The 27,990-nt window shown below is 50.5% G+C and overlaps 2 protein-coding genes across 18 annotated transcripts in view; one reads left to right on the top strand and one right to left on the bottom strand.

The window, feature by feature from the left end:
• The window catches only part of PCCA (propionyl-CoA carboxylase subunit alpha), a 377,769-nt gene extending 358,629 nt beyond the window's left edge, over nt 1-19,140 (top strand). The window contains exons 22-24 of the mRNA XM_055426614.1: nt 4,124-4,264; nt 15,376-15,453; nt 18,797-19,140. Of these exons, the coding sequence (XP_055282589.1) occupies nt 4,124-4,264; nt 15,376-15,453; nt 18,797-18,865 (288 nt within the window). The 3' untranslated portion in view covers nt 18,866-19,140. The remainder of the gene's footprint in view (nt 1-4,123; nt 4,265-15,375; nt 15,454-18,796) is intronic.
• Nucleotides 19,141-20,201: 1,061 nt separating this feature from the next.
• The window catches only part of GGACT (gamma-glutamylamine cyclotransferase), a 55,131-nt gene continuing 47,342 nt past the window's right edge, over nt 20,202-27,990 (bottom strand). For 13 of the 17 annotated variants that reach the window (XM_055426621.2, XM_055426619.2, XM_055426623.2 and 10 more), the window contains 2 exons: nt 21,501-21,643; nt 20,202-21,150 (listed from right to left, as the gene is read on the bottom strand). In XM_055426621.2, coding sequence (XP_055282596.2) covers nt 20,709-21,150; nt 21,501-21,562 — 504 coding nt within the window. In that variant the 5' untranslated portion in view covers nt 21,563-21,643 and the 3' untranslated portion in view covers nt 20,202-20,708. Of the gene's footprint in view, nt 21,151-21,500; nt 21,644-23,070; nt 23,830-26,148; nt 26,604-27,990 lie in introns of those variants that run through there. The other 4 variants (XM_055426620.2, XM_055426628.2, XM_088842629.1 and 1 more) reach the window with 4 other exon arrangements.

Raw genomic sequence — 27,990 nt, 5'->3', positions numbered from 1 at the left:
CTGACATGAAAACCGCAAGCAGAGCATCAGCTGTACGTATATACAATTCTTGTTCTGGGAAAAATGACGCAGGGAGAAAGACGGGAGCTGAGCCTGCTTTACGAGGAACAACAGAGGAGCCTCTGAAGTCACAACTGAAAAAAACCAGGAAACAAACCGGAAGCACTTGTCTTGTGAGGGTACCCCCAGACCCCTGAGTCTACAGGCACGCGGAATGCATAAAACCGCTGGTATGCCTGGAGGCCTTGGGAAGACGCACGGGGATTTAAGCTCTATGGGGGGATGCAGATGCTAAACCAACACCGACACCAGCAAGACAGTGTGTTGTGTGACCATCTGCGTGCAGTGTGTCCACTGAAAGGGCTCTTTGCTGCCCGGGGCACCGAGCCGCATGTGTGCTGGGCAGGAGTGGGCGCGCCCATTGGCAGGATGTTTCGATTAACCAAGTCTGGTTAAAAAGCATCTCTCCCCCAAAACCATGACGGGCCCTCTCCTCCCCAGCATCCACCCCACCCGGCGCCCCCTGCTTCACCACCGTTCCCTCTCCTGATTCTGGTTCCCTACTGAGAGCTGGATGTTCATTTTTAACACAGTTCCACTGTGTTCCTTTTAATTGTCCATCTCTTATAGTTTTCTTCCTGATCCTTTTATGTCTAGTATGATTTTTCTCTTTCTTTTGAACTTTCTAGGGAGAAATTTTCTTGTTAGACAGGGTTTTTCACTGCAGACACCACAAAATGAATTTGCTTAAAAGCCGGGGCTGGGGTTATTTGACCATGATTTGGATACTAGATAAGGCCTGGGTTGAGGAACTGGATTCCCGGGGAGCACCTGTTTTCTCCTCCAACTTACACTCTAAGTGTGTTTTCAAGAACTTAATAATTTGCCTGTGGTTTGGAGAGCACCTCCCCATACCCACAGGGTGAGGTTCCCTCCTGATGGACCTGGAGCCGCTCAGCTTCCAGCCTCCCCCCACAAGCAAGCAGCCTCTGCATCAAGCAGACATTTCTCCAGACCTGAGGAGGGCAGAACCTTCTGGCTTCTCCCAAGACTCTGCTTCTGTCTCTCATCAGTGAACTTTTAGCATCGTGGCCAGCCACCCCCAAAACAGCGAATTGGTGGTCTATCTGCTTGCTTCGGGCTCAGATGGTTAAGAATCTGCCTGTAGTGCAGGAGACCCAGGTTCCATCCCTAGGTCGGGAAGATCCCCTGGAGAAGGAAATGGCAACCCACTCCAGTTTTCTTGCCTGGGAAATTCCATGGACAGAGGAGCCTGGCGGGTTACAGTCCATGGGGTCTGAAAGAGTCGGACACAACTGAGCGAGTAACACTTTTCTGCTTGAAAATAATAACTTCCCAGCAGAACTCTCCAGAAAAGTCCTGTGGGACCCCTTAGGAATATTAAAATATTTAGCACTGGATAAAAGTGCGCACACATCACAGGGTATTTTCCTGAAATCTCTCACCTCGTTGACTGCTCTGCCTGTGCCCCCTAAGAATTCAGAGATACCAATAAATAGCTGTTTTGATCATAAGCTCTGAAAGCCCTCGTGTACATTCTTAAACAGCTCCCTTTCTGGGGCATCAGAAAGCGTTTGCAGTTCTCACCACGCACTTCACCCCATGGTTCTCTGTGCTGCCTCTCCACTCACCTCCCATCGTGGCTGGCGCCCCCTGGCCCGCCACACTGCCAGCCCAGAGGTCGTTTCGAGAAGGCGTGTTTGTGTGGGCATGCTGAAGGGCCAGGACAACATCAAAGGTAATCTTAAAACGAGAAACTTCGCTGCTACTGCTGCTTTTTCTATTCATAAAGGTCATCTCGAAGCCAACTGTTTGCAACAGAGCCTCTCCCAAGGCATTTACGCCCGTTGTTATTTTTTGCTTGTGATTACAATAAGTCGCTTATCCCCCAAACAGATTTAAGAACAATAAACAAATAGAAAAGGAAAAGGAACATCTCATCAATAACAAAGACCGCATCCAAAGGCATTGAGTTCTGTGACTCTTTTACATCTCCTTCCAAGCAAAGCAGGAGTCCCACGGAGAAAGGAATCCAGATAGGAAAATTACAAAAATAGTAAAAAGGATCCAGTTGTAGTCAGGATCTTGTCATTTCTGGGGTGCACTGGTGCTCGAGACAATCCTGGCACTTTATTTACCCGAAGGGGCTGGTTTGGGATGCAGCTAACATTGTTTTTTAGGGTATCCTCCATGGTGAAGTGTGATAAATTATCCTGGGTGTAGAAAGATAACCTTGCCCCGAGTTCACATTTTGAAGTCAGATTGTGCGAAACACAAGAAAAAGATCTGTTTGCTCGGGGGAAAACTAGCCTGCTGGGCCCAGGACTGAGCAGTCCCAAGAAGCAGCCACACGGGAGGTGTCGGCCAGGCGAGTAACTTGTTGCCTCTGATGCCTCTAGTGAGGTGGGATTTGCTTTTCCAAGGCATTCAGAGCGCCGATATTAAAACTGTGCAATTTGGTACAATTATATTCTCCCCCCCTCCCTCAGTCAAGCCCCCCCCATAGATTTAATGAAGGATTTTGAGGTGCATTTCATCGTTGATAAATAGCCCCTCTGCCCAGAATGTTTATTAGAGTGACAGCAGAGTGCATTCTCCTTGCTTTTTCCCTCGTCACTTATGACTCAGATGAATTTTAATAGGAGCAAAAAGCTTTTATTTGCACTGTAATTTCACTTAAGGATCATATCCTTCAGAAACTGGCAGACACTTGTACGTCTGGATTGCAAAATACACCCTCAGGAAGAAAGGAAAACATGCAGAAGATGTCATTATTCAACCTGTCACAGCGTCAGGAATCCGCTTGGAATTCAGGCCATCCAGGTTATGGACAGGGAGGCCTGGCGTGCTGTGGTTCATGGGGTCGCAAAGAGTCGGACACTACTGAGCGACTGAACTGAAATGAAGTTCTTCCATGGGCCCTCTCCCCGCCCCCAGCGCCCCTACCCCATGCCTTTGAAAGTAGGCCCGGAGAGCACACTTAGGGATGTCCACCACCCCGGACAGGATGAAGGGGATTCCGTTTGGCTTTTGCCTCCCTACCATCACGAAGCCCAGGGAAGCTTTGAGCTATAACAGCTTTTTTCTAACAAAATGGAGCTGCCTGGTCACACCATCTCTCTTGCCCCCAGGGGAGATGCTCTTTGCTAGGAATCAGAAAAATCTTCAGGTGGTGGTTCCAACTTGAGCAAGCAACACTTCCCTACCAAGTCATGTCTCTGTTTGGACAGACCAAACCCTGACTCGTTTGTTTATTCACAGAGATCTAGGATCCCCACCCCCCGCTCCCCCTGCCGGGCAGAAATTCCTTGTATTAGAAATGTTCCGGCAGACTGAGCTTCCTTTCATGTACCCCTCATCATTTGAGAGCCACCTAGAAAATGGGCCATTAAAATCCTGGGCTTGCGGATCGTTTCCCTTCAGTGGTTTTAAAAATCTCGAGTTATTGTCTCTTGGTAAAGAGGATATTCACATTATATTTCATTTTTATCAACCCTAACCATCGTGTTAACACTGGAAGGACCACGTAATGTTGTGCTTAAAAAGAAAAGGTAACTTTTTCAATCGTGAATATAATGCTTTATGTCACTGGAAAAAACTGAATTTTAAATATTCTTAAATATGCCCCAAATGAACACCAAAACCTTTTGTCTTACTGAGAACACGGTCCAGCCGCTGTCTCTGGGGAGCCTGGGGTTTGACACAGCCGTCTGCTGCCACCTACCGGTGAGTGCTGGCAGCACCCGCTTCTCTGCCGGCTGGCCCAGCTGCAGAATGTGTGTCCACTGGGAAAAGTTTCTAAGGGAATACAGGGAAATTCTGTCTTATTTGTAAGGTTTTAAGATGTTTTTCTTAATGATACAGGATGATTAATGTTTGTCACTAATGAATTACTGGACTCGTTCCGCTTTCAAGAAATTTCATACACAGCTGGCTCACATATAGGGCAGAAGCAGACGAATGCGTTTTGCTTCCATGTGCAGTAATGAAGAACTATGTGACTGCAGAGGTGGTGTAACTTAAAAGCTGAAAACTGATTTGAACAGTTGCTGCGTTGGAGGGGAAGGTCATCATGTGATCTCACTTTCCTCCCTCTTCCTAGTACAAGGTGCGGATCCTCACCAAGCTTGCCGCAGAGTTGAACAACTTTATGCTGGAAAAAGCTGCTGAGGACACAAGCAGCGTTCTGCGCTCCCCAATGCCTGGCGTGGTGGTGGCCATCTCTGTCAAGCCCGGGGACCTGGTAAGGACCGTCCCTGTCTGTCGGAGGGGATGGGCGGGGGCAGACTGAGCAGGGTCCTGTCTTGAGTCACGTCACCCCACAGTACTGCAGAGCAGCCTTTGCGCGCTCTTTGTCCAGTGCTGGACGTCACAGGCTCAGCGCCTCTCCACCCCAACGACCCAGGGAAAGTGGAACAGAAACAAGGCCAGATCCATTGTTTCTTTGGCAAATTTAGTGTCTCAGGAAGCGTTTATATTAAAATTCCTATTTACCCTCTAGCTCTCTGCGGTTTAAGCATCCCTGAAGAAGTCATACCAAGAAATAGCCCCTGATGGGGGAACTGTTGGCACGCATCCTGGAATAAACGGGAAGGGTGCTAAGGAGAGTTATTGTCGTAATCTTTGTGGTACCAGAGCACTTCCCAAATAAAATCCACGATCAGAGGTTGCATTTTTCATTTTGACCTTGTGACGTTAGGGCAGGATCAAGGGTGTATTGTTAGTATTTCCTCACAAGTTCAGTCTGCAGGCCATGTGCTGTGGACAGATTGGTAGGAAACAGTCGCTGTCCTAGAACAGATAGAAATCTGTTGATCAGCATCGTAAGTAGAAAGAAAACAAAGATGCAACCGGAGGGTTTCCAGGGAGCCCTTCAGTCGTCGCGTTTTTATTTCTGTGCTGGGAGAGCACAGCCAAGCACAGTGGTCTTCAGCGGATGATACGGTGATTCCATTTTGTGTCTCAGTTATGTCACAGGAGTTTATGCCTTTTCCTGTAAAGATTACATGAAAACCGCCTCTCTGTTTCTTTATTAACATAAGTAAATTAATGTTGAGAAAAACTAATATAGTTGGTTGGCATTAGCTTCTGAAAAAGTACTTGCAGTAGGCGAATATTAGCAAAAAATGATTGGTTTCAGTTGTTTTAAAACGATTAGGCCTGGAACTGACATGTGAAGTTGGAAAACTGACCCAACAACTGCTTTACCTGATGACACAGAAATGGAAGTACCGGCTTGTAAAAGAGGTTCGGAGCCGGGGATTGTTACGTTCGAAAGCACTGACATCCCCAGAAGAAAGCCCTTTTTAGGGCTGTTAGGCTACCTAGTGTCAAGGATTTGGGAGAGGTGATGCGGATTCAAGATTGGGTTGAATGTGGCGGTGGGAGTTGCCTTGTATCGCTTCCTTCCGAAGGCTTTGGCCTTGGCGTTGAGAAGGCCTATACCCACCCCATGAGCAGAGCAGTCAGTGGGATCCCCTGGCGACTAGGAGTGTAGGCTGGTGAACAATGGGAGGGAGTCGTGCCTTGGTTGTTTTTATTTTTTCATTTTCCTCCTTAAGCTTTTTCTGGAAGCCACAGAGGCTGTATACAGCCATCCTGAGCTTGTCAGTTCTAATTACGTGGCTTTAATTATAAAACCACATTTGCACTTAGAAAAAAAGAAAGTCAGTGTTTAACTGAAATCCTTACTTTTCTAACACCTGAATCGGGACCTTAGATGAGGGAGGAGGATGGGGCGGCTGCTCCTGCTAGGAGATGGTGGTGGGGTGGGGTGGGATTCAGGCTGGCGGCGCCCTCCCTGGAGGACGGGGAGCCTGCAGCCTTCTCGTTTACATCAAGAGCTTCCTCCTGGCCTAGCTGCTCCAGAGACCACAAAGGTTTGGCCCTCATGCTCTCCATTTCCTGGTTCATAATTTAATGTGGGAAAGCACAGCATTTTAGTAAAATGGGACAGTGTGGTATTAGGGCTTGGTTCATTTGGGGGGAGCTCAGACATCAGAAACCACCACCGATAGTTAAATGTGGGTATTCAAGAGTGGTTTGCCTTGAGAAGGAACTGGGGCCTCTATTTTAAGTATTTCTTTAAAGTCAGAGCACACTACGGGCTTTGGGGGGGAGGTCCACCGAATTGCCCCCTGGTCACCTTGCTTGTCAGTGTGCACGTGTGTGCCCAGGCTGGTCATGGAGGGCAGGGGTTTGTTGTAATTTCTCTCTCCAGCTTCCGAAGCCACTTTTGGTCCCTGCAGGACTTTCTTTCATATTCTGTGTCATTGTATTTTGATAGAACAGTATTTTCCCTTGAGTTATTACTTATAAAAAATGTCCCAGACCGCTAAGACCTGAACCAGATACAGGGGATGAGACATTTAATTGCCTGCTCTCCTAACAGCTTCTACAATTAATGCTGCCTTGCGTAATGAGAACACAAGGAACTTTTCTTGGGCCAAAGGCACAGCCCATACCTGAGGCCACTGCAGGAAAATAATTCTTGTAGCTTTCAAGTTTTGAGGTTTAAAATTATTTTAACACTGCAGAGCATGTTGTCTTGTTCTTGGCAATAACAATAGCTGGGCCAGGGTTCCCCTCTTATCAGTAGAAAGATAACGGAATCAGTCATCCCTGCGTATTTTCAAGGAAAACACTGACCAGGAGAACAAGGAAGGGCCTACCCGTATTCTGTTTTTGTTTGTAGTGTTATTTCGTATAGTTTAAATCCCAGCTATCTGTAATTTTTATATTTAGTGTAAGTAAAACCTGACATGTCTTGGAATGGCAGGCCTGGTACAGTAGCATGTCACATAGGTAATAAAGGACAAATCTGTTCTGCGAAGTAAAGAGTTTTTAAAGAGCATAAGGGCCTCAGGACAGAATGACTCAAGGTGGCTGTTTAGAGGCGGTTTAGTGGGGAGAGGACTCGCCCTGCCCCCCCCACCCCCACACCCCCAGCTCAGAGGCTGGGTTTTACTCCTGAGTGCTCATTTTAAGGTCGCACAGCGAAAGTCGCTAATAGTGTCTGTTACATGCTATTTAACATTAAATGTGGTAGGAGAATCAGTTTTTAAATGATTGTGTAGTAACCTTTTTGAGCATGTCGGGAGGGAACGCTGGTCCATCAGCGGTAGAATGCATAGAAGCGTGTAAACCGACAAGAGATGAAGTCAGGGTGGATTGAGGACAGCCTGCATCACACATTCAGTTCAGAGAACACTTGCCAGGATGACTTTTATATGCCTTCCTATGTGCCTTTTTCATCTTCCTTCTGAAAATAATCTTAAAATAACTGATTTTTCATTTTGAAAAATACCTACTTTTCTATACATTTAACAATATCATAAACCGGGGGCACTCCTATAATCAAAACTAACATTTAAAAGACAACTTGTTTTAAGTTTTTAAACTACTGTCTTTATGATTTCTTGAACAAAAATATTAAAAGTACATATTCTTTCAGAATGATGCTGAATCCATTGTTTTCCCCAGCATTAGACTTCCACTGCTGGATTTGTGGTACAGTTTTCATTTTGACTTTGATATCAGAAACAATAAAAATGAGGCAGCCCACGGGGATATTTTAATATTGCATTTAAGTAAGATTCTTTCTAGTTCTGTTTAGATTCTGCAGTCATCTCAGATTTGCATCAGAAATGCTCATCTAGTTTGATGGATATTAACTTACTGTGATGTAGTCATTTCATGATATATGAACTTCAACTCATTTTGCTGTATGCCTTAAATTTATACAGTAGTGTATGTCAGTTATACCTAAATAAAATGGGAAATTACAAGAAAAAAAAAACAATACCCATCTAATACATCACAAACTGTGAGACATGAACCAGCAGCAGGCTGTGTACCCATTTACATTTCCTTTCTTAATTATTATTTTGTAAGTTACTAGTTTGTCAGACCAGGTAAAATCATAGATCGGTAATTAAGTACCTGTTGCTGCTTTTTTTTTCACCACTTAGCCTGTTCAGTATTGGCAGGACAAGAGTTTGGAGTAGTTTAGCGGGGCTGAGATGAGAAAGATCCACTTTGTAATGGAACTGACCGTTAGCAGCAGGGTAATTAGCTGTTTGAGATTGCTGCTCTCATGAACAGTCTTGGGGGGAAAAAAAAAGATGGTCTATTCTATGAAGTGCACAAGGAGAGCATGAAGTGTGGAATCAGTACTGGGAGCAGCACCCAGACAGCACCCTGGTTGACCTTCCTCCAGGCATGTGCTCCTCTGGGGAGAGGCCTGGGGGGCGGCGGGTGGGTGGGGACGGCCACTGCTCTGGAGACACGGGTGTGAGAATGGTACTCAGAGCTGCTCAGTGTCCCTAATCCACCTGTAACTGCGCTTACAGCAGATCGAAGGAAATCTCAAATAAACCTGGCAGGAGACCTTCCTTGTCGTCTTTGAGGCCGCCTCTGCCCGCAGGTCTCCCACAGGAGAAGGGCTGGGTGGGGGTGACTTCGTCCTCACGCAGCCCAGTATTGACAACTACATCTCCCTGGCAGAGGGCCAGGCCTGGCTGTTGGATAGATTCTCCAGCTTCTAGGATTCCCAATCCTGACATAATCCCACGTTCATATAGCAGTGGTCATTCAGTGTATTTGATAAGCTGCCAGTGTTCCACCCACACCTGGTTGTATTCCAAGGCAGGCATAGCTTCATGCGTTCATTCCAGAACATTTTTAAACTTTAAATTATGAAATACTACAGACATAGAGGACATTGTGGAGTATAATAATACAAGTACTCATATGCTTTCTGCTCACCTTTATCATGTTTTTCTTCAGATTTTATTTAACGAAACATGGCCGATACAGAGAACTTGCTCTGTGACCTCTGCCCAGCAGAATTCCTTCCCTGCCTTCTTCAGAGAAACGGCCATCCTGAATTTGGCCTATCTTCTCCAGATGACATTTATTTTTGACTGTTACTGATGAGTTTTTGTTGGTGGTAACAGTTGGGGAGTTTTTACAGTTTTAACTTGACAAGGATCAATATGAAGTGAAATATTTCTGTGGACCAGTCAGATATTGTAGGCATGTCTACAAGTTGGCATCTGATTTTATTTTGCAAGGGATGATCTCCATGGGGTGAGGAGACATGTTTTCTTTGTTTCAAACGTTTTTGAAGATGATAGTTCCCAACCTTAAGGAGATTCAAAATATCTTCTCTTGCTATTTTGATAAATAATAATAGTAACAATAAATTTTAAAAGGTCATTGTCTCACAGAGTCCTTTAAAGCAGCGTACTTCACATAGATTGAGAATTCAGAGTGATTTGTTAAAGGTACCATCAGTGACATCAGTTTTAACTGGTTCTCTTCGTAACTTAGAGGTTCTGACTCCAGTTTTGAGCTCACTTCAGGGTGGTGGGAAATAGTAATTCTCTTCATTTTAAGGAATTTCCCGAAAAGCTGGACGCATTTTATACGGGCCGCCTCTCTGTATTCTTTCCCCAGACTCTCAGCTCCCCGCTTTGATGCCCAGCTCACGTCCAGGTCAGGATGGCAGCCTCGGGTGGGAGGGCCCTGAGGGGGCACCTGGGGCCCCAGGAGTGCCGGGCTGGGCCAGTGCCTCTCCCTGCAGCGGCCTCCTGAGGGAGTCTTGGGTGCCCATACCCAGTAAAGGAGGCCTCACGCTGCAGATAAGGGCTTTGGCAGCGTTTCCGTCGCCTGCCCGCTCTTTCTTTGTAATCCGATGATGGTTCCTTCCATCACTGCTTAAACACTGCCCGGTCTCCCAGGGTCTCTTCTCCCACCCTCTTTACATGAAGATCTTGGGATGCGAATGCACGTCTTTTCTTCAGGAAATATCAGGGGATATTACCCAGCCTATCTTACCAGCTCAGAAAGAGGAAGTTATTATAATCAGATCCTCGCATTGCCTTTTAACCAAATCTGAGATGCCTTTTGCTTGTAGCTGTTAACTGCCTCTGTCTTCAGATCTAAGGGCCTCAAAATGCACCGCATTCAGGCACCTGTGTTCTCAGTCGCACAGCCTTTAAAACCGTAATTGAAGGATTTTCACTTTTGTGGAGTCGGCAGCAGGGTTGATACTGACCCCTGCTTTCGGGCGGCCCAGCACAGCAGAAGGGGAGACCAGGGCGGGCCAGTGGGCCCTCCGAGCCTTCTGTCTAATTTGGCAGAAAAACACAGAACGTTGGACAACAAAAGAAGGGTCCCTTTTCCATAAAAATTCTTCTTCCCACCCACCCTTCTTCCCCGCCCCACCCCCCCAAAAAAGGGGATTTAATTTTTCAGCTGCACGCAGTGATTTGGTGCTCACTCTTGCATTGAAACAGTTGCTGTCTGAACAGGCAGGAAACACTTTTCTTTTAATTGCTGAAATCATTCGGAAGTGCTTCGTGCCCTGCTTCTGTACAGCAGATGCTGTGCATTAATTGGCCTGCGCAGAAGTGACCCAGGGTTCCTTGCAGCGGGCCCAGTTTTAGGCAGAGGGCTTAAACAGCTTATTTATTATTTTGTATAATTTGGCGTACATTATGTGCTCCTGCACGTGTCGTATTTCATGGTCTGCAGTTTCTAATGTCATGTGGGTTTCAAAACCTGTGTTTCTCTGATAATGTACTAGCAGCAGGTAAGCTCAAAATACCATCCATCAGGAGCTAATTTTTTATCCAGATACTCCAATGACTGATGAACCTGTCTTTTGTATGAATGTTTAGCGCTGTAGAAAGCCATATGCCACTGGCACAGTTTCCCATGCATCCTTTAGAGATGCTAGAGAGGAGGCTTCCGGGGGGTGGGGGGAGCCCTCCACACCATTTGTGGCCTCTTTCCTCTATTTCCAGGATAACGCCTTAAAAACAGCCCTGGTTGTGGATGACAGAAGAGGGTAGGGACCGTCTTAAAGGAAATCTGACTCCCACCATCCTTTTCTTCATCAGAAATATGACTGCACACTCTTAATAGGGAGCCTTGTTTTGTTACTCCCCGTCTGTTCAAAACAGACCTCAGCCCATTAGAAGGGCCTCCCTTGTGTGGAAAGACCACAGCTGTTACTGTAAATTTCATCCCATCACTGTGTCACCCCCATTTTGTGGCTCTGAAGGATGAAATTGCAAAATGGAATACTGTGCAGTCATCCTTCACATCTCCAATTTTAGGCCTTTGCCACCATTTTCATGCTTTTATTCCAAATCAAATAACATTAGTGAGCTACAGCACCTTCTGATGAATGTCTGGTCCTGAGCGCAGCTTTCACGTCTGGCTTGGGGTGGGGGTTCCTTTTCTGTTCCTTTTCTCTTTCTCCCCTTTCTCCTCTCGTTCTCTCACTGCACCTTCTTGGGGCTTTCTCCTCGCGTTTGCAGTTGGAACGATACAAGTTGCCAAATGTGTTCCGGCCAGAGCAGTGTCCCAGAGGGACACATACTGGAGAAGGTTCTGTGTCTTTCATCTCTGGGGAAGGAGTAAAGCAAACCCGGTGGAAGGATATTGGGGGCTTTAATCAGAAATAAGAAGTGGTTTAAATCATTAGCACAACAAAGCAGACTATAAGCTTGAAGATAAAAGTCTCTGGGGAAAGAGTCCTCTGAAAATAAATGGAACTTGATAGATTTCCATATCATTTATAACTTCCCTTAATTACACTTGGAAGACTTGCCAGTAAAACTGGAAAATTGGCAGCCTATATCCATTAGAGTCATTTTGCCGACCATGGCAAGCAGCTGGCTTTACTGGATTTTATTTCCCATCACTCACAATTAATCATCAGCTGGAGATGTCTGAAACTCTTCAGCCCAGAGCCGTGCCGGGTGACATTCAGGCCTCCCAAACATGCTAGGATCTGCCGAGTAAATGGGCCAGGTTTCTCCGCGGCTTACTCATTTTGGAGCAAGGCAGGCTCCTGCCTAATGAGTGCGCTCCGATAATCGGATGCGAATGTGAACCCTGACCCCGTGTCAAAGGAGAGGACGCAATAAGCCGGATGAAAGATACAGGATTCAGACCTCCAAACTTTACACCAATTAGACAGGGAGCGGCCAAGTACATCAGGCCGAGTAGGTTTATCAAAAAGACTTGCATGAGGCTTGTGACCATTTTGTAAGCCTGACGTTGGAGACGTCCTGTCACAATCACTAAGTCTGTTATCAGATGATCCACCGGCGTGTCGGGGAAGTGTGGGCCCGCAAACCCCGCGGCAGCCCCGGCGCCGCGTGCGCGCTGTCGGGTGGAGACCCGGCCGTCGAGCGCCCTCTCCGCTCAGCCAGCTCGCGCCGGGTTTTCCGAGCACACGGGGGAGATGTGGGCGGTGTTCCATTGCTCCTGGAGCTCGGGGAGAGGAGGGGGAAAGGCACCCCTGGACAAGGAAGCTTCCAGATCGTTGAGGCGAGAGGCCTGTGTCCTGCTGCCCGGGTGACTTTTGGCGCTGGAGCCCATGGGCCCCCAGCCCCCGTCTGTGTTCTTTGCCGGCTGGCCTGTACCTGTGTTCGCTTCCCTGCCTCAGATTGGTGAGGGATGAAATAGCTTGAATTTAGGTCAGGTTCACGTGCGTCCGCACGGTTGCGTGCCGTGTGTGCCTGCGTGCATAACACGATTCTGCTGACCGCAACGCGTCTCAGCATTGTGGAGCATGGTGGAGCATCAGGGAGCAACTTATCCCAGAGTTTTTTCCTCTTTTAGAGACCAAGGAGCAAATAGCAAACCGCAGAGCAGATTGTTGTGAGTGAATGAGTGAGCGCAGAAGGAGACATGAATTAAAGTCCCACCTGATGACCCAAGTCGAGGCCAGCAGAGATGCGGGAAGGAGGAAGGAGCCTGGAGGGCCCGAGGCAGGGCGGCGCTGCGGCTCAGGCCAGCACTCCGATCCGCGGGCGCTTTCTCTGAAGCCCTTTTAATCAACTCTTCTGGGCATCCTTGTCAGTCTGGTCTCCGCCCATTGCGTGACCAATGGAAATCTCCCAGGTTCATTGGTTTCTTTTCCATAGTCGATCAAGAGACACAACCTGGGAGAAGGGGTGGGTCTCGCTGGGGGATCTGCCCATCTCTCCCGAGCATCTCTGCTGGATCGGAGGTTGTGTTTTTCTGGTGGGTGATTGGGGACGCACCCCTCGCAGCTGCCTGTACGACCCCTCCTTGGCTGCTGGCACACAGAGCCGCTGGGACTGGCAGGTCACTGGGGCCTCAGAAGCTTCTGGCCGTCTCCACCGCCGCCAGGCTCCGAGGCTCTGCTTGTACCTCCAGCATAGCCGGCTTGAGCCTGGGCTGGGGCTGTGGCCATCCCCACCTCCCCACCTCCCGCCTTTCTACGCGTTTCTTCTGGGCATCCTTGTGGGCAGTCTGGTCTCCGCCCCCTGTGTGACCACCGGAAATCTCCCAGGTTCATTCGTTTCTTTTTCACAGTCGCATTAACTGCAAGTTCACTTTCTGGAAGGTCCCGTGGAGCAGCGGTGAGGGGCTCTGTCTGGCCGGCAGTGCCAAGCAGCTGCTGGAGGGGCACGCTGGTGCCCGCCCAGAGATGCCCGTGGGGCCGAGGACAGAGAGGTGGGTTCTGGGCACTCAGACACCAGCCAGGAAGCCCAGCTGGGCGAGGGTGCCAGGTGAGCACCCGTGGCTTCCTCGGTGAGGAAAGAGCTCCCGGAGCCCAGAGGCGGAGAACCCATCACAATTTTTTAGACGGAACTTCCATTGCCGAATTTCAGACCCACTTTCCATGAAGTTCCGCGGGCCCTGAGGGCAAAACGTGCGTCCTGGGTGGGAACGCTGCCGTGTGCGACCAGCCCTGGACCCGCCGCCTCTCAGAGCCGTGGTCTGGGCCCGCCGGGCGGGCGAGCTCCGGGTCCCCTGCCTCTGAAAAGAGAGGAAAGGGCTCTGAGGCGCCGCGTCTCGGGCTGGCCGTCTGACACCCCCCAAATGGTGGAGACGGACCCCGCAGTTCGTTCTCAGTTCTCTGGAAGGCAGGCGCCGGTGGGTCACGGAGGGCCGCGGGCACCGCGTGTCCACCCGGCTCTCCAGCCTCGTGCCAGCCACCAGGCTTGGCATCCCCTCTCCTCCCACATTTCCCGTGCCAGGGAGCAGCAGCCCGCCGCCCGACCGGCGGAGGAGAGGAGCAAGCGGGCTGGGCGGCCGGGTGCCAGCGAGACAGCCTGTGCGGCGCGGGGGGCCGCAGGCGCTCGGGGATCTGCAGGGGATTTCGGGGGAAGGAACATTCCCAGGCGCGTCTGCTGCGTGGGATGGGCGCTGGCGTCCAGCAGCCCCCCAGAGAGCCGGGTGCCCTTGGAGGTTCAGCCCTCCCATTTCGAAGACGGCGGGGATCTTTCCACAAAGAGAGGAGAAAAATGCAGCCTGGCTCCTGGTGCAGTCCCATCAATAGCAGAGAGAGAAGACGACCCAGAAGGGCCCTTGGTCACCCTGAGACCTGGGTGGGAGTCCCAGGTTGAGCTCCAGGAGTTTATATGGCAGCCCGAGCTGGATTTCTGTCACACCAGCTGGCGAACAGCAGTCAGCGCCCCTTGCAAGGAGGGGACAGGGCGCTAGGGGTCACTCCCTGGAGTGACTCCCTCCCAGGAGCCACCTGGTTGTCTTGCAAAGGCTGGGACGGTGTCCCTGTAACCTGGATGCTTGGCTCTTGTCCCTGTGACCTGGATGCTTGGCTCCCCAGGGCTCCTCCCAGGTCCCCAGGGCTCCAGACAGAAAGTCCGGCGTTTGATACCAGCTTTACCAGGATGAAGTTCGTGTACTATCAATCACCCCGTAAGGTGTGCCTCTCAGTGGCTTGGTCTCTTCACACAGTTGTGCGGCCATCACCACAGTCAACCTTAGAACGTTTCGTCACCCCCAGAGGAACCCTGCACATCCGCATGCATTCTCCTCCCCACCACCGGAAACCACAGGTCTTTCTGTCCTTAGAGATGTGCTAATTCTGGACGCTTCGATTGAGCGGAAGACATTCTGTTTCTGCCACATCTCTTTGGCAGAAGTTAATTCAGAGGTTTCCCGGGGAAGGCCCCACCAGCAGCACCCAAAACCTCCAGTTGTCAGGGATGGTTTTCAGATGACAACTTAACAAGGGAAGGGCCTTGTCTGCGGTCCCCCAAAGATGTGCTTGGAATATAAAGTATTAGAGACTATTTTTTTGTGTGTGTTTTTTGGCTGCATGGCTTGTGGGATCTTAGTTCCCCGACGAGGGATAGAACCCAGGGCCCTTGGCAGCGGAAGTGCAGAGTCATAACCCCTGGACTACCAGGGAATTTCCAAGTACTAAGAGACTCTTGCTGCCGTTGAGATTGTATTTCAGAGCTTTGATGAAGACTCTCTGAGCAGCCTCCCTCTTGAACGTTGCTGCGAAATTTGAATGCTTTTAACACGCCCGTCCACTCTTTGTGTGTTTTCCAGGTAGCAGAAGGTCAGGAAATCTGTGTGATTGAAGCCATGAAGATGCAGAACAGTATGACGGCCGGGAAGACTGGCAAGGTATGTCCCCAAGGGCCGTCCCTTGACGGCAAGCGGAGCCTCCACCTCGGAGTCCTAGACATCGGGCCCGGGAGAGTCTGCATGACGTCCGGGGTGTGGGAGGGGGTGGGTTGAAGAACAATTGTTCTTCACCTTAATGTCTTTCAAATTAAGGGGTCTTTAATTTTTAATGTTTACATCTGTCTTAGAGGCAGTGAGTTATCTGAGACGTAGGTGACCCAGCAGGAAATGGTTTTTAGCGATTGCAGAAATTAATGCAACTCTTCAAGATAATTTCTCCACAAAGAGAACAATTCAATTTTAGATCTAGAGGAGCTGAAAGGCCCATATACACATGTGGGACTTCACGATTCAGGGAAGGGGGAAAAAAAGAGAGAGAGATGTATTACTGAGATTTGTTAAAAGTAAAACTTCTTAAATGTACTTTCTGTCGAAGAAAATAGAAAAGTCCTTTTAAGCAGTAACTTCATTCTTCCTGCGACTTGAAAGGCACCGTTTGTAGCAGAATGATCCTTTTCTGAAGGGTGTTTTGCTTTGGAAGTACTGCACAGTGGAGTGAGGTGTGGGTCGTGTGTGGGGACAACAGTGTAGACGGGCCATATGTTGCGCTGTGGTCACTCCCAGGAAGGGTGCTGGAACCTTGGGGACGGTGGGTGTCCTGGCAGAGAGGTACTGTCAGCTGCCTGTGGAGTTGGCATCAGACACGGCCTCCGTCCACCTCCCGCAGAGCAAGTGAAACCCGTGTTCAGGGACCAGGCCAAGGGGGACTCCCAGTCCCACCCCAGCCGGGAGGACAGAGGCCCAGTGTCGGGCCCAACTGGAGCAGGTCTTGGATGACTGCTCCCAGTCTTCTCCCAGTTTTGGGAGAAGAGACTGGTGCGATCTGGGCTCCAGGGGAACCCTGCTTGCCATACCTGATTCCTTTCTAAGAAGTGAACGAGAATGTGTTGATTTCTGCTCTTGTAAAAATTGTTCTATGCGTTCCTCGGGATTAGTTGACATTTACACTGCATTGTTGTCACGAGATTTCCTTTTGTGATGAGAACCTGGCCTCATTTGGAGGATCCAGAATATGTGTCTGATGTACGCCAAGGGCCAGTGTGCCAGGCTGGGGATCTGATCCTAAAATGAACATGGCCTTAACTCCCTCAGGGAGCCAGGAGCCCGCCCATGCGCATGGTTGATGTCTTCAGGGCCCAGAGTCTTACAGGGACTCCCAGCTGCCATCAGGGTGCTGAGGGGCCCTAGGTGAATCTGCACTTTGGCCTTGCTCTGAGAGGCCAGTTTTCCTCCCGGGGCCCAGTTCACAGTGGAAGCAGGCCCTCTACTCTGGAGTCACAGCATTGTGACGGACACAGCCCGTCAAAACACCAGAGGCGCCAGACCTTAAAAAGCAGCCAGTTCAGTTCAGTCGCTCAGTCATGTCTGACTCTTTGCGACCCCATGGACTGCAGCACCCCAGGCCTCCCTGTCCATCACCAACTCCCGGAGTCCACTCAAACTCATGTCCATCAAGTCAGTGATGCCATCCAGCCATCTCATTCTCTGTCGTCCCCTTCTCCTCCTGCCTTCAGTCTTTCCCAGCATCAGGGTCTTTTCAAATGAGTCACCTCTTCGCATGAGGTGGCCAAAGTATTAGAGTTTCAGTTTCAGCATCAGTCCTTCCAGTGAACACCGAGGACTGATCTCCTTTAGGATGGACTGGTTGGATCTCCTTGCAGTCCAAGGGACTCTCAAGAGTCTTCTCCAGCACCACAGTTCAAAAGCATCAATTCTTTGGTGCTCAGCTTTCTTCACAGTCCAACTCTCACATCCATACATGACCAGTGGAAAAACCATAGCGTTGACTAGACGGACTTTGTCAGCAAAGTAATGTCTCTGCTTTTTAATAAGCTGTCTAGGTTGGTCAGAGCTTTTCTTCCAAGGAGCAAGTGTCTTTTAATTTCATGGCTGCAGTCACCACCTGCAGTGATTTTGGAGCCGAAGAAAATAAAGTGTGTCACCGATTCCATTGTTTCCACATTTATTTGCCATGAAGTGATGGAACTGGATGCCATCATCTTAGTTTTCTGAATGTTGAGCTTTAAGCCAACTTTTTCACTCTCTTCTTTCATCAGGAGGCTCTTTAGATCTTCTTCGCTTTCTGCCGTAAGGGTGGTATTATCTGCACATATGAGGTTCAAAAAAAGCAGCCACGTCAGTGCAAACAGCCCTGTGGAACAAGGCCTTCCAAGTGTCGCTGTGTCGGTTCTCTTCTTCCCGAGAGGCCCGGGCTGGAACTTGGGATGAAGGCCACTCTCGCCACCTCAGGCCAGGGCACCCAACCACCAGCTCTGGCTGTTTTGCCGCTTGCCCAGACGGCCAGTGACTTCTAACCTCATGCCTACTTCTAACCTAATTCATCCTCACGCCCAGGCAAGAACCGCCAAGTCAAGTGGGCTGTCTCTAGTTTTAACTGTTTAACTGTGAACGCAAATTTGGGAAAGCAAAAGCTGACTGAAATCAGGGGAAATCGGGGCACGGAGGTGACATCGTGGGAGCCATGGGGTTCGGCCTGCGTTCTGAGAACTTCATTTCCCTTCACAGGACGCTTCGGATCAGGCCGGGGTGCTTCTGCTGTAAATTAACACCTGTTCTGACTCTTGGATAATTGTGGGTGGGGTTTGGTTTTGGTTTTCTTTTTTCCTACACTAACGGTGAGGGCGGAGAAGGCAATGGCAAGCCACTCCAGTACTCTTGCCTGGAGAATCCCATGGATGGAGGAGCCTGGTGGGCTGCAGTCCGTGGGGTCGCTAAGTGTCGGACACGACTGAGCGACTTCACTTTCACTTTTCACTTTCCACTTTCACACATTGGAGAAGGAAATGGCAACCCGCTCCAGTGTTCTTGCCTGGAGAATCCCAGGGACGGGGGAGCCTGGCGGGCTTCCGTCTGTGGGGTCACACAGAGTTGGACACGACTGAAGTGACGCAGCAGCAGCAGCAACCATGAGGGAGCATTTCTCCAAACCGGAAACTGTGAGAGGCAGGAGGCGGGGTGGAGACTGACCCAGCATCGTCCCCACCGGCCTCCACCCGGGGCGCCGGTGCAGACGACCGCAGGCACACGGGGAGCAGTGGCTTTCAGGGGCCGCGAGCGTATGGAGCGGAGAGGGCCCGCCCCCGTCCCCGCCCCGGGGATGCCCTCAGCGAGGTCCCCTCGACGGGTGCGCCACCGCCAGCGCCTGCCTGTGCTCCAGCGCCTGCGCGGTGCGCCTTCCCTTCCAGGAGCGGACAAGATTGCTTCCTCCTGGTCTGCTTAGTAATTCTTACTCTCCCCTCTTCTCTTCTCTTTTAAATTCAAGGTGAAATCGGTACATTGTAAAGCTGGAGACACAGTTGGAGAAGGAGACCTGCTCGTGGAACTGGAATGAAGTATTTGTAGCCTTTCAGTCATCACCCCGTTTAATTAGCCGTTTGTATTATCATTCTTCCACACTCAGTTTATTCAGGCGTTCGGCAGGGACACCCTGTGCGCGGATTTTACACGGTCACATTTACTCCACATATAGTCAGAACCAACATTCTGCCAGAAAAATCACCAATGGAAATTTTTATTGATATAAATACTTGTACATATGATTTGTACTTCTGCTGTGAGATTTCCTTGTGTTCAAATGAAATCAATAAAGCTGAGCATTTGTCTAAATATTAGTTTGCCCTTTTTTTGCATGAAGACAATGTACATAAGAGGCTACGGGCTGTGCCAGGAGGCTTTAAAATGCCACCATGTCATCGGGATGCTTTTCAAAAATGTATATAAATCTCAGTTCTTTGCCTTCAGTTTCATTAAATGAGCATTTGCCACCTTGTAATCTCATTACCTGCTTCATCCTGCCTGAGTCCCGCTTGTGGTTGGCTGGTCATGATCTCCAGAAGCCCGGACAGCACTCGTGGTGGTCTGGCAGTGAGTGTGGGTCCCCTGAGCGTGCAGGGGTGACCCCCCATCCCTCCCAGGGCACCAGTGCGGGCACCAGTCAGGGGTCCCAGGTGGCTGCAGAGCCCAGCAGCGGATTCACATCCTCACCTTTTGTGTTTTTGTGAAGCAAGTTTCCAATTAGGAAAAAAAGGGCTAAAAATAACAGTGGTGCTTCTGGAGCAGGTGCAGTTAGTCATCTCAGTCTGCCGTTAAGTTGACGTGTGAGCGAGCTCTCCCAATGGAGAATGATGTTACCCGGACCAGCAGCTGCATCTTCATCCGGGTCTGGAATTCTCAGGATGCACTTCCTACTTGGTGGTGAGTGAGCAGAGGCTGAGTCGTGCACAGCCTTGAGGCCACTCTGACAGAGTATCAGATAGAGGTGGGTAGTAATTGGTACTTTGTGCCGTGCTAAAATTATTTTAAGTGCTGTTTGTATTTGGAAGCGAAACTTTGTGTCAGGCCTGAAGAACAAATTACTAATGCGATGGTTCTTCTCTGAAAAGCTTGTTCCCCATGGCAGCTCCCTTCTGGGGCAGGGCTTCCGTGAGCCTCTCTGAAATCGGGGTGTTCAGCTGCTCTGCTAGCAAGTGGGTGCTTGTTATTTTGCTAGACTAGGAGGAAAAGAACCTGCTACCCAACAGACTCAGAAAGAGGGCTAACAGTCACACCAATACTTTTATATTCAATTTCTCAACTTGATGTGATCTTTAATCTCTATATAAGCTTGACCTCAAAAATTATGAAGAATGATGTCATGTATATTCAAAAGAACTCTAAAATACAGCATCTGTTTCTTGAGATTCTTTTATTACATTGAGATGTCTAAAATCAGCTTTCAAATTTTTTCTTTTCTCAGTGCTACAAGGTCAGAATCAATACGGCAGGACTGTTAAAATCTAGCTGTCACACACAGACTTGATATTCATTTTAAATGTTATCTTCAGATTAAAGCAAAGGAAAAAAACATAATCAGAAAAGCATGATAACATTAGTTTTCAAATGTCATTTAGGGGAATTAAAGTTCTCAGTTTTTCTCATCCAGTACGTTCAAACCCAAGATGCTCTTTAAGCAGCAAGCAAGAAAGCAGCGTAGTGAGACAGATTTCAGGAACAGCCTTGTTATCAGTACCTCAAATTGGGAAATTGGCTGCCACTGAAAAAGAAGTGTTCTCCCCCGCCCACCCCGGACAGATAGAGTATTTGTTTCAAGCAGTGGTTTCCAGGGGCGTTATCGCGCCCTCGTTCAGCGAGCACGGCCCCTCGGCGCTGGTCCCGGCCTCCCTCGCCCTCGCGGCTCATCTGTTTTCCCGCGGCTTGTAGCGGAGCCCGTGCTTCCCCTGCGAGTCGTAATCGTCGAGGTACGGCAGGTGGACCCACTCGGGCGGGTAGGTGGCCGCAGTGTAGACGAAGCACTCCAGGGGCGCGTGCGTGCCCTCCAGGGCCACGTGCAGGCGGGTGCGCTGGTACATGTCAGGGCAGCCCTCGAACTCATCCAGGAAGCGCAGCATCCGCTCGTCCACCTCGTAGACCTCGCCGGTCACGCGGTGCCCGCGGCCCGGCAGGTTCAGCAGCCGCGGGATGTTGTGCTCACCCGCGATCACCAGCGGGTAGGGCTCCAGCGTGCGGGCCCGGCCCCGGAAGGCCGCGCGCCCATGGGCGCCGTCCAGCAGGACCCGGTGGTTGGGCTGGCCCATCTTCAGCGTCCCATACACGAACACGGGGGCCAGGCGGCCGGAGCTGCGGGCAGAGAGGACGGCGGACAGGTCACGGGTGGGCGCGGCCAGCCCCGCTCCCCAGCGGCCGCCCTTCACGGATGGGGTCCCGGAGGAGGGGCTGGCTTTGAGACCAGACTTTTGGAGGAGGCAGTCTGTTCGGGGCTCGGCCCCGCAGGGCTGCAGTTTGGTGAAGTTAGTTTTCAATAAAAGGACTTGAAACAAATATTACAGAAAAACAAATAATGATAAGCAGACAAATATATACACACATACAGAGGTAGACATGTATGCGCTGTGCTTATTAGCACATCTTCAGAGGCGTGTACATGGCACACGCGTGTACGTGTATGCACACCTGTGTATAATCATCACCTGTCATCAGTGCCACAGGGCGCTCCGCTTTCAGCGCTCCATTTACGTTCTGGCCCGGGCATGGCGTTAACCGCACCTCTCCGCGTTCCTTCTTCAGGGCCCCCGAGGTTATGGCAGCCTAGGACTCAGCACGGTGGCCTGGGCTGCAATGAGAAGGTACGTATTTACCCGCTTCTGGCTCTGTGCCGACTCTATTACATAACAGACCAAAAGTGATCGGGCATAAGGGACTCAAGCAGAAGCAGGAAGGGAAGTTCAGTGGCCGGGCCCCTCCTCTGAGGCTGGCATCTTGCTGCCCCGCTTGCCCCCAACCCGCCAAACACTGCGGGGCTCGGCCCGGGTGTGCCAGGCGGACCCTGCCACCAGCCATGTGGCCGGGTAGCCCTTAGGGAAGTCACACTGAAAAAGCAGGATGGGGCTTTCTTTGCAGCAAACAAGAGCTGGTCTGGGGGTCCAGGCCTCGCCTCGTCTCTTCAGGGTGTCTGCAGCAGATGGGCAGAGCCCGCGGGCCAACACAGCTGCCCACTCGTGCCCGCCCGTCCTCCCCGTGGCCTCAGCTTCAGCCGCCCGCCTTGTGCAGGGCAGAGACCTGACGGAGCTCAGCTCCAGATGGTGCAGGGAGGCCAGGCCGGGGTTGGGGGGCGTCTGGGGCAGCTGCATGGATTTGAAAGTCAGGGTGTGAATGAGAACATGGACTCAGAGTAGAGGGGGCACAGGCCCCCTGCTGCTGAGGGCACGGGGAGGGGGTGGCGTGCCTGGGAAGGACCCAGACGGTGGGGAGTGGGGGTGTGGGGGTTAGCAGGAGGACCAGCCAGCCCCGCCTTCCAGCACATTCTGCAGTAGCAGCTCCAGGTTGAACCCAGATGCACGCTCCCACCCTCGCCAGACCGTCCCCCAGAACCCTATAGCCCGCGATCCAGCCCGTCCCTGGGGCCCCACCAGGCCCTCACCCCACTTCCCAGGTGACCCCGCGCCTCCGGCCTCCCTCGCCCCAGATTGCTCTCTCCTGGCGACCACAGAAGGAGAAGAGCCGCAAGGGCGCCGGAAACCACCCTGCGCTGCGGGCCCAGGTCGGTGAGGACTGGGGCCTGAGCCCTTGGGCGCTCGCATCCCCTCCCTTTATTATAGTCGCTCAGTCGTGTCCGACTCTTTGCGACCCTATGGACTATACAGTCCGTGGAATTCTCCAGGCCAGAATACTGGAGCGGGTAGCCTTTCCCTTCTCCAGGGCCTCTTCTCAACCCAGGGATCGAACCCAGGTCTCCTGCATTGCAGGCGGGTTCTTTACCAGCTAAGCCAAAGGGAAGCCCAGTGTGTCCATATAGTGAAGGCAAGTAAGTTTACAAGAAACATCAAATCTCTCCCCATTCCCACCCCCTTGCAGAGACCCGGCTGAGCCTCATGGGGGTTGCATGTGCTGTTTATTACTATCTCCAAATGGTCGGTTGTGCCATGGCTTCCTGGTGTTTTAAACCGCCTGCCTTCCTACCCCAGAGCAGGTGAGCACGGTGTCAAAGGACAGGCTTTGGGACCAGGTTGCCTGAGTTGGAATCCTGGCTCTGTCACTTACCAGCTCTGTGACCTTAAGCAGACCACGTCACCTCTCTGGGCCTCGGTTTCCTGGACTGTCAGGAGGTCGTGTCAGCCACCTGCCTCAGGAGGCTGCAGTGAAGGCGCAGCAGTTAACATCGCATGCTTGGTAAGTCTGTGTTAAATGCGCCTGTCACTCAGCCCCACTCCTCCAGCAGGGCTCACATCACAGATTTTGGTCAAGTCCATGTTCAGTTCAGCATCACAACTATGTAAACACTGTTCTCAGATAAAGCACAGAGTGTACTATGATTAATTTCCTTTCTTGGACAACTTTTTGTTTTTCTTGGAATTAAAAATTGTTTCAGCTATTTTTTTCTTGTTCTTCTTTTGTGCTTTGCTCAAGTTTCTCTGACAGTCAGTCCTTCGGCGTGATGATTTTTGGAAGCACCGTAAGAATCCTTTCTGCCCTGACCACCCGTCGCATCTATTCTTCCCTGGGGCTGTGGCTCCGTGTCCCTCCTGCCCAGGCCTGGGTCTGCAGTGCCCTGAGCACCCCAGGCTTCTCTCAGAACCCCATCCCCGGTTCCCATAGTCCACTCGTGGTCGACTTCCTCGTTTGATTGAAGCTTCTTCTTTACCAGCCTCAATTAATAGTGTACGTAGGGTGAGAACAGAGGGTGAGATGGTTGGGTGGCATCACCGACTCAATGGACATGAGTTTGAATAAATTCTGGGAGTTGGTGATGGACAGGGAGGCCTGGCATGCTGCAGTCCATGGGGTCGCAAAGTGACTGACCTGAGGATGAGAATTCAAGAAATAATTTCCTTCAGAATTCTAAAAGGCATCTCTTTGTCTTCTGATGTCCCAAACCCCTGAGCGGTCCAGGGCGGTTGGGACCCACAGTCCTTTGTCCAGAACTAGGCTCTTCTCTCGGGAGGCTTCTAGGGTGGTCTTCTCTCCCGTGGATTGTGAGGTCCTATAGTGAGGCCCCTCCATGCGGGTTTTTCCATTCATTGTGCCACAGATATCCATCTGAAGACTCATCACGTGGGTGCCGGGAAACTTCATCTCTCCCCTTCCTTCCTGCGTCTCCAGAACTCAGATGATGCATAACCTGGGTAATCTCCCAACTGTCTCTTTGTAGTCTACTGTACCTTCCGGTATCGTTAAAACTATTTTATCATCATACTTATCTCCAGGATCTTTTTCTTGTTCCCTCATGTCATTATCATCCTGGTTCTTTCTCAGAATAACACCATCTCTCCTCCTTGGGAAGATATTAATTATTGTGAATTTCTTAAGTTTTATCTTTCCCTGTATTGCCGCTCCTTCTCCGAAAATTCTTCTTTTGTTCCTTTGAGAGAGGGTTCCTTCAAAAGTCTCAGTAATCCTTGGCTGGCCTTTCATGTTGAAAAGTGAGATGCCCTATAGGAAGCTGGGGGGAGGGGCTGGCTAACCACTGAATCCCCGAGTTGGTGGCCTTTCCCGCCTTCCTGGTCTTCAGGGCGCCCCCCTCAACCCCGCCCTCAGCTGGGCCTGGTCCCCCCAGTACCAAGCCTCCAGACAGTAACACACCCTTCCCCCTGCTGGGAAGAGGGTCGATGGGGGTCTCTGCTCCCTGCAGACTGCCCCCACCGCCCTGTCCTCAGGCTCTCCTGTCCAGGACCCTGGTCAGCTGGCTCCCTGCAAGGACTTAGGTTTCCCGGCCCCTGGGTGCCGTCAGCCACCACTCATCTCTGAGCTGTCTTCCAGAATTGCGTCCCCTCTCCCATCGTTTGTCTTTAGGGGGTCACGGGAGTGGCATCTGGGGACAAAGCAGGGATAAAGGAACCTGTTCCCTCTGCTGCACCACCCGGCCCTCCATCACAGGCCCTGGGGGTGGACAGGAAGGAAGCAGTGGCTGCTTGCAGGGAGGGCTGGCAGGAAGAGTTTATCAGGGTCCAGGGGACATGAGTGTGTCACCAAGGTGGCCAGGAGAAAGCCAGTGACGCAGCAGCTGTGGGCACAGAGAGGCTGGTGGTAGGGACCTCGCTTCCGCCAGGCCCGAGCAGGAGACCAGGGGCAGTGGCTGCAGGAGAGGGCGAGGCTGCGCGGCGCTCGGTGGGCAGCAGGCTGCCCGCCCCGAGTCCCAGGGCTGAGCCCAGGGACACACGAGACACCGCCTGCCCGCTGAGAAGGCCAAGGGGAGACAGAGGCGTTAACAGGCAGCTTCAAACAGAGCAGGAGCCATAAGGGCGCGGAGAGCGCCCTGGAGTAGGGGTGTGGCGGCAGGGCTGCTCCGCAGGGTCTGGCTGCCGTGCGTGGGGCGGGGGCGCCACGGGGGCTGGGATGGCGCGGGCTGGACCCACCGTGCTAGAAGCGGCCCGGGCTGCGCAGGGACAGCGGGGAGGCGCCAGGACGGAGCAGGTTCTCAGCACTGGCTGCTCCGGGTTCATGACTCAGATTCAGCCACAAAGTGAGAAAAGGAGTATTTCACCCAGGAGGAGGGAGGGCAAGAGGGCCTGGTCAGAGAGATGGCAGAGGACCGCGTGCTGAGGAGGGCTGGCCGTGTTCACGGGGTGCTGGGCTCTGCGCGCCCTGCTGAGAGCCTGGATGTCTGCGTGCGCAGCTGCATCGACCTCCTGAGAGGAGGTGTCTTCCCTGTTGAACACGGGAGAGAACGCAGTCGGGCGGCTCATTGGGGGCTCCGGATCAGCACCAGGAAGTGGGCCCAGGTGCGCCGGATGCTGAACGCCTGGGTGACCTGTGAGGTCCAGCTTCGGAAGGACTCAGGCTCTGCAGGGGCAGCAGGGGTTCATAATGGACCCTACCTCTCTAGACTCTTCTCCCCCCACCCCCTACTCCCCAACACAGAGGAAAAATAGAGAAGGAATTGATTTTTAGATTCAAAAAGCCTGTGCAACACACAGAATGTGGGATTCACCGTCTTGACCGCTCCGCAGTGCACAGTTAGCAGCACTGCGCAGTCACGCCGCTGTGCCGCCAGCACTGGTGTGCGTCTCCAGAACCTCCCCTCTTGTAAGAGTCACGCCCCTTCTCCTTCCTGGCAACCCCACGCTACTTTTGGTTTCCATGAGTCTTGACTACACGAGGTGCCGCGTTTCAGTGACATACCTTTTTGTGGCTGGCTTGTTTCACTCGCCATAGTGTCCGCAAGGTTTGTGCATGCTGCAGTGCGCGTCAGGATTTCCTTCCTGAGTTAAGGCTGAATGATACTCACATGCGTGTGCCACATTTTGTTCGTCCATCCGTCAGTGGATGTTTGGGTTCCTGCTACCTCGTCGCTGTTGCAAATTACACTGCCGTAAACGTGGGCATGCCGATCTCTACACACTCCTGCTTTCAGTTTGGATATATACCTGGAAACATGCTGCTGGATCACACGGTGGTTCTGTATTTAGTTTTTGAGGGGCCTCTGTACTGTTCGGCACAGCAGCTGCACCAGTTTATGCTCCCACGTAGAGTGCACAAGGGCGCCAGCGTCTCCGCAGGCTCACCACTGCTGGTTATCTCCTTCCTCCTCCCTCCCTTTCTCTCTCTCTCTCTCTCTCTCTCAAATAGTGGCCTTCCTAAAGGATGTGAGGTAGTATCTCATTAAGGATTTTTAGAAATTTTTATTGGCATATAATTGATTTACAGTGTTTCAGGTGTATAGCAAAGTGATTCAGTTATCCATATATTCATCCTTTTTCAGATTCTTTACTCATATAGATCGGTACGGAATGTTGAGTAGAGTTCCCTTTGCTATACAGTAGATCCTTGTTGGTTATCTATTTTATATATAGTATATGTTAATCCTGTGTTTATAATTTATCCCCCTCCCCAGGTTTCCCCTTTGGTAAACACAGGTTTATTTTCAAAACTTGAGAGTCTGTTTCTGTTTTGTAAATAAGTTCATTTGCATAATATATTAGAGTCCACATGAGTGACATCATCTATTTGTCTTTCTGTCTTGGTATGATAATCTCTAGGTCCATTCATATTGCTGCAAACGGTTATTATTTTGTTCTTTATAATTAATATTCCATATGTTTACACACACACATCTTCTTTACCCATTCCTCTGTCAATGGGACATTTAGGTTGCTTATATGTCTTGGCTACTGTAAATAGTGCTGCAGTGAACACTAGGGTGCAAGTATCTTTTTGAATTAGTTTTCTCCAGATACATGCCCAGGAGTGGGATTGCTGGATTATATGGTACTTCTGTTTTTAGTTTTTTAAGGAACCTCCATACTATTCTCCATAGTTGCGGTACCAATTTACACTTCCACCAACAGTAGAGGAGGCTTCCCTTTTCTCCATACCCTCTCTAGCATTTATTGTTTGCATCCTTTTTGATGATGGCCATACTGACTGGTGTGAGGTGATATCTCATTATAGTTTTCATTCACGTTTCTCTAATAAATAGTGATGTTGATCATCTTTTCATGTGCTTTCCAGTCACCTGTGTCATCTTTGGAGAAGTGTATAAGTCTTCTATTTTTGTTTTTTGATACTGGTGTATTTTGGAGATTAATCCCTTGTTGATTTCTTCATTTGCAAATATTTTCTCCCATGCTGTGGGTTGTCTTTTCATTTTGCTTCATTGGGGGTTTTAATGTGCATTTCTGTAATAATTAGTGATTTTAAACATCTTTTCATGTTGGCCATGTATCTTCTTTGGAGAACTGTCTATTCAAGTCCTTTGCCTGGTTTTTCATCAGATTGTTTTTCATTGTTGAGTCAGAGGAGTTATCTGGATCTTCTGAATATTAACCTTTTGTTAGATATATGATATGCAAGTATTTCCTCCCATTTCATAGGCTGCCTTTTTACTCTGTTGATTGTGTATTTTGCTGCACATAGTTTACATTCTGATCTCACCCAACTTTTGCCTTTATTGCCTATAGTTCTGGTGTCAGAGCCAAGAAACCCGTGCCAAGCCCAGTGTCATAAAGCTCCTGTCCTGTCTCT

This window comes from Moschus berezovskii, chromosome 13 (assembly GCF_049115385.1).
Source record: "Moschus berezovskii isolate FMDL1 chromosome 13, NW_MosBer_1.0, whole genome shotgun sequence".
In the NCBI taxonomy this organism is placed as follows: Eukaryota; Metazoa; Chordata; class Mammalia; order Artiodactyla; family Moschidae; genus Moschus; species Moschus berezovskii.
The sequence above is the reverse complement of the archived record's forward strand: the minus strand, read 5'-3'. Positions and strand labels throughout refer to the sequence as shown.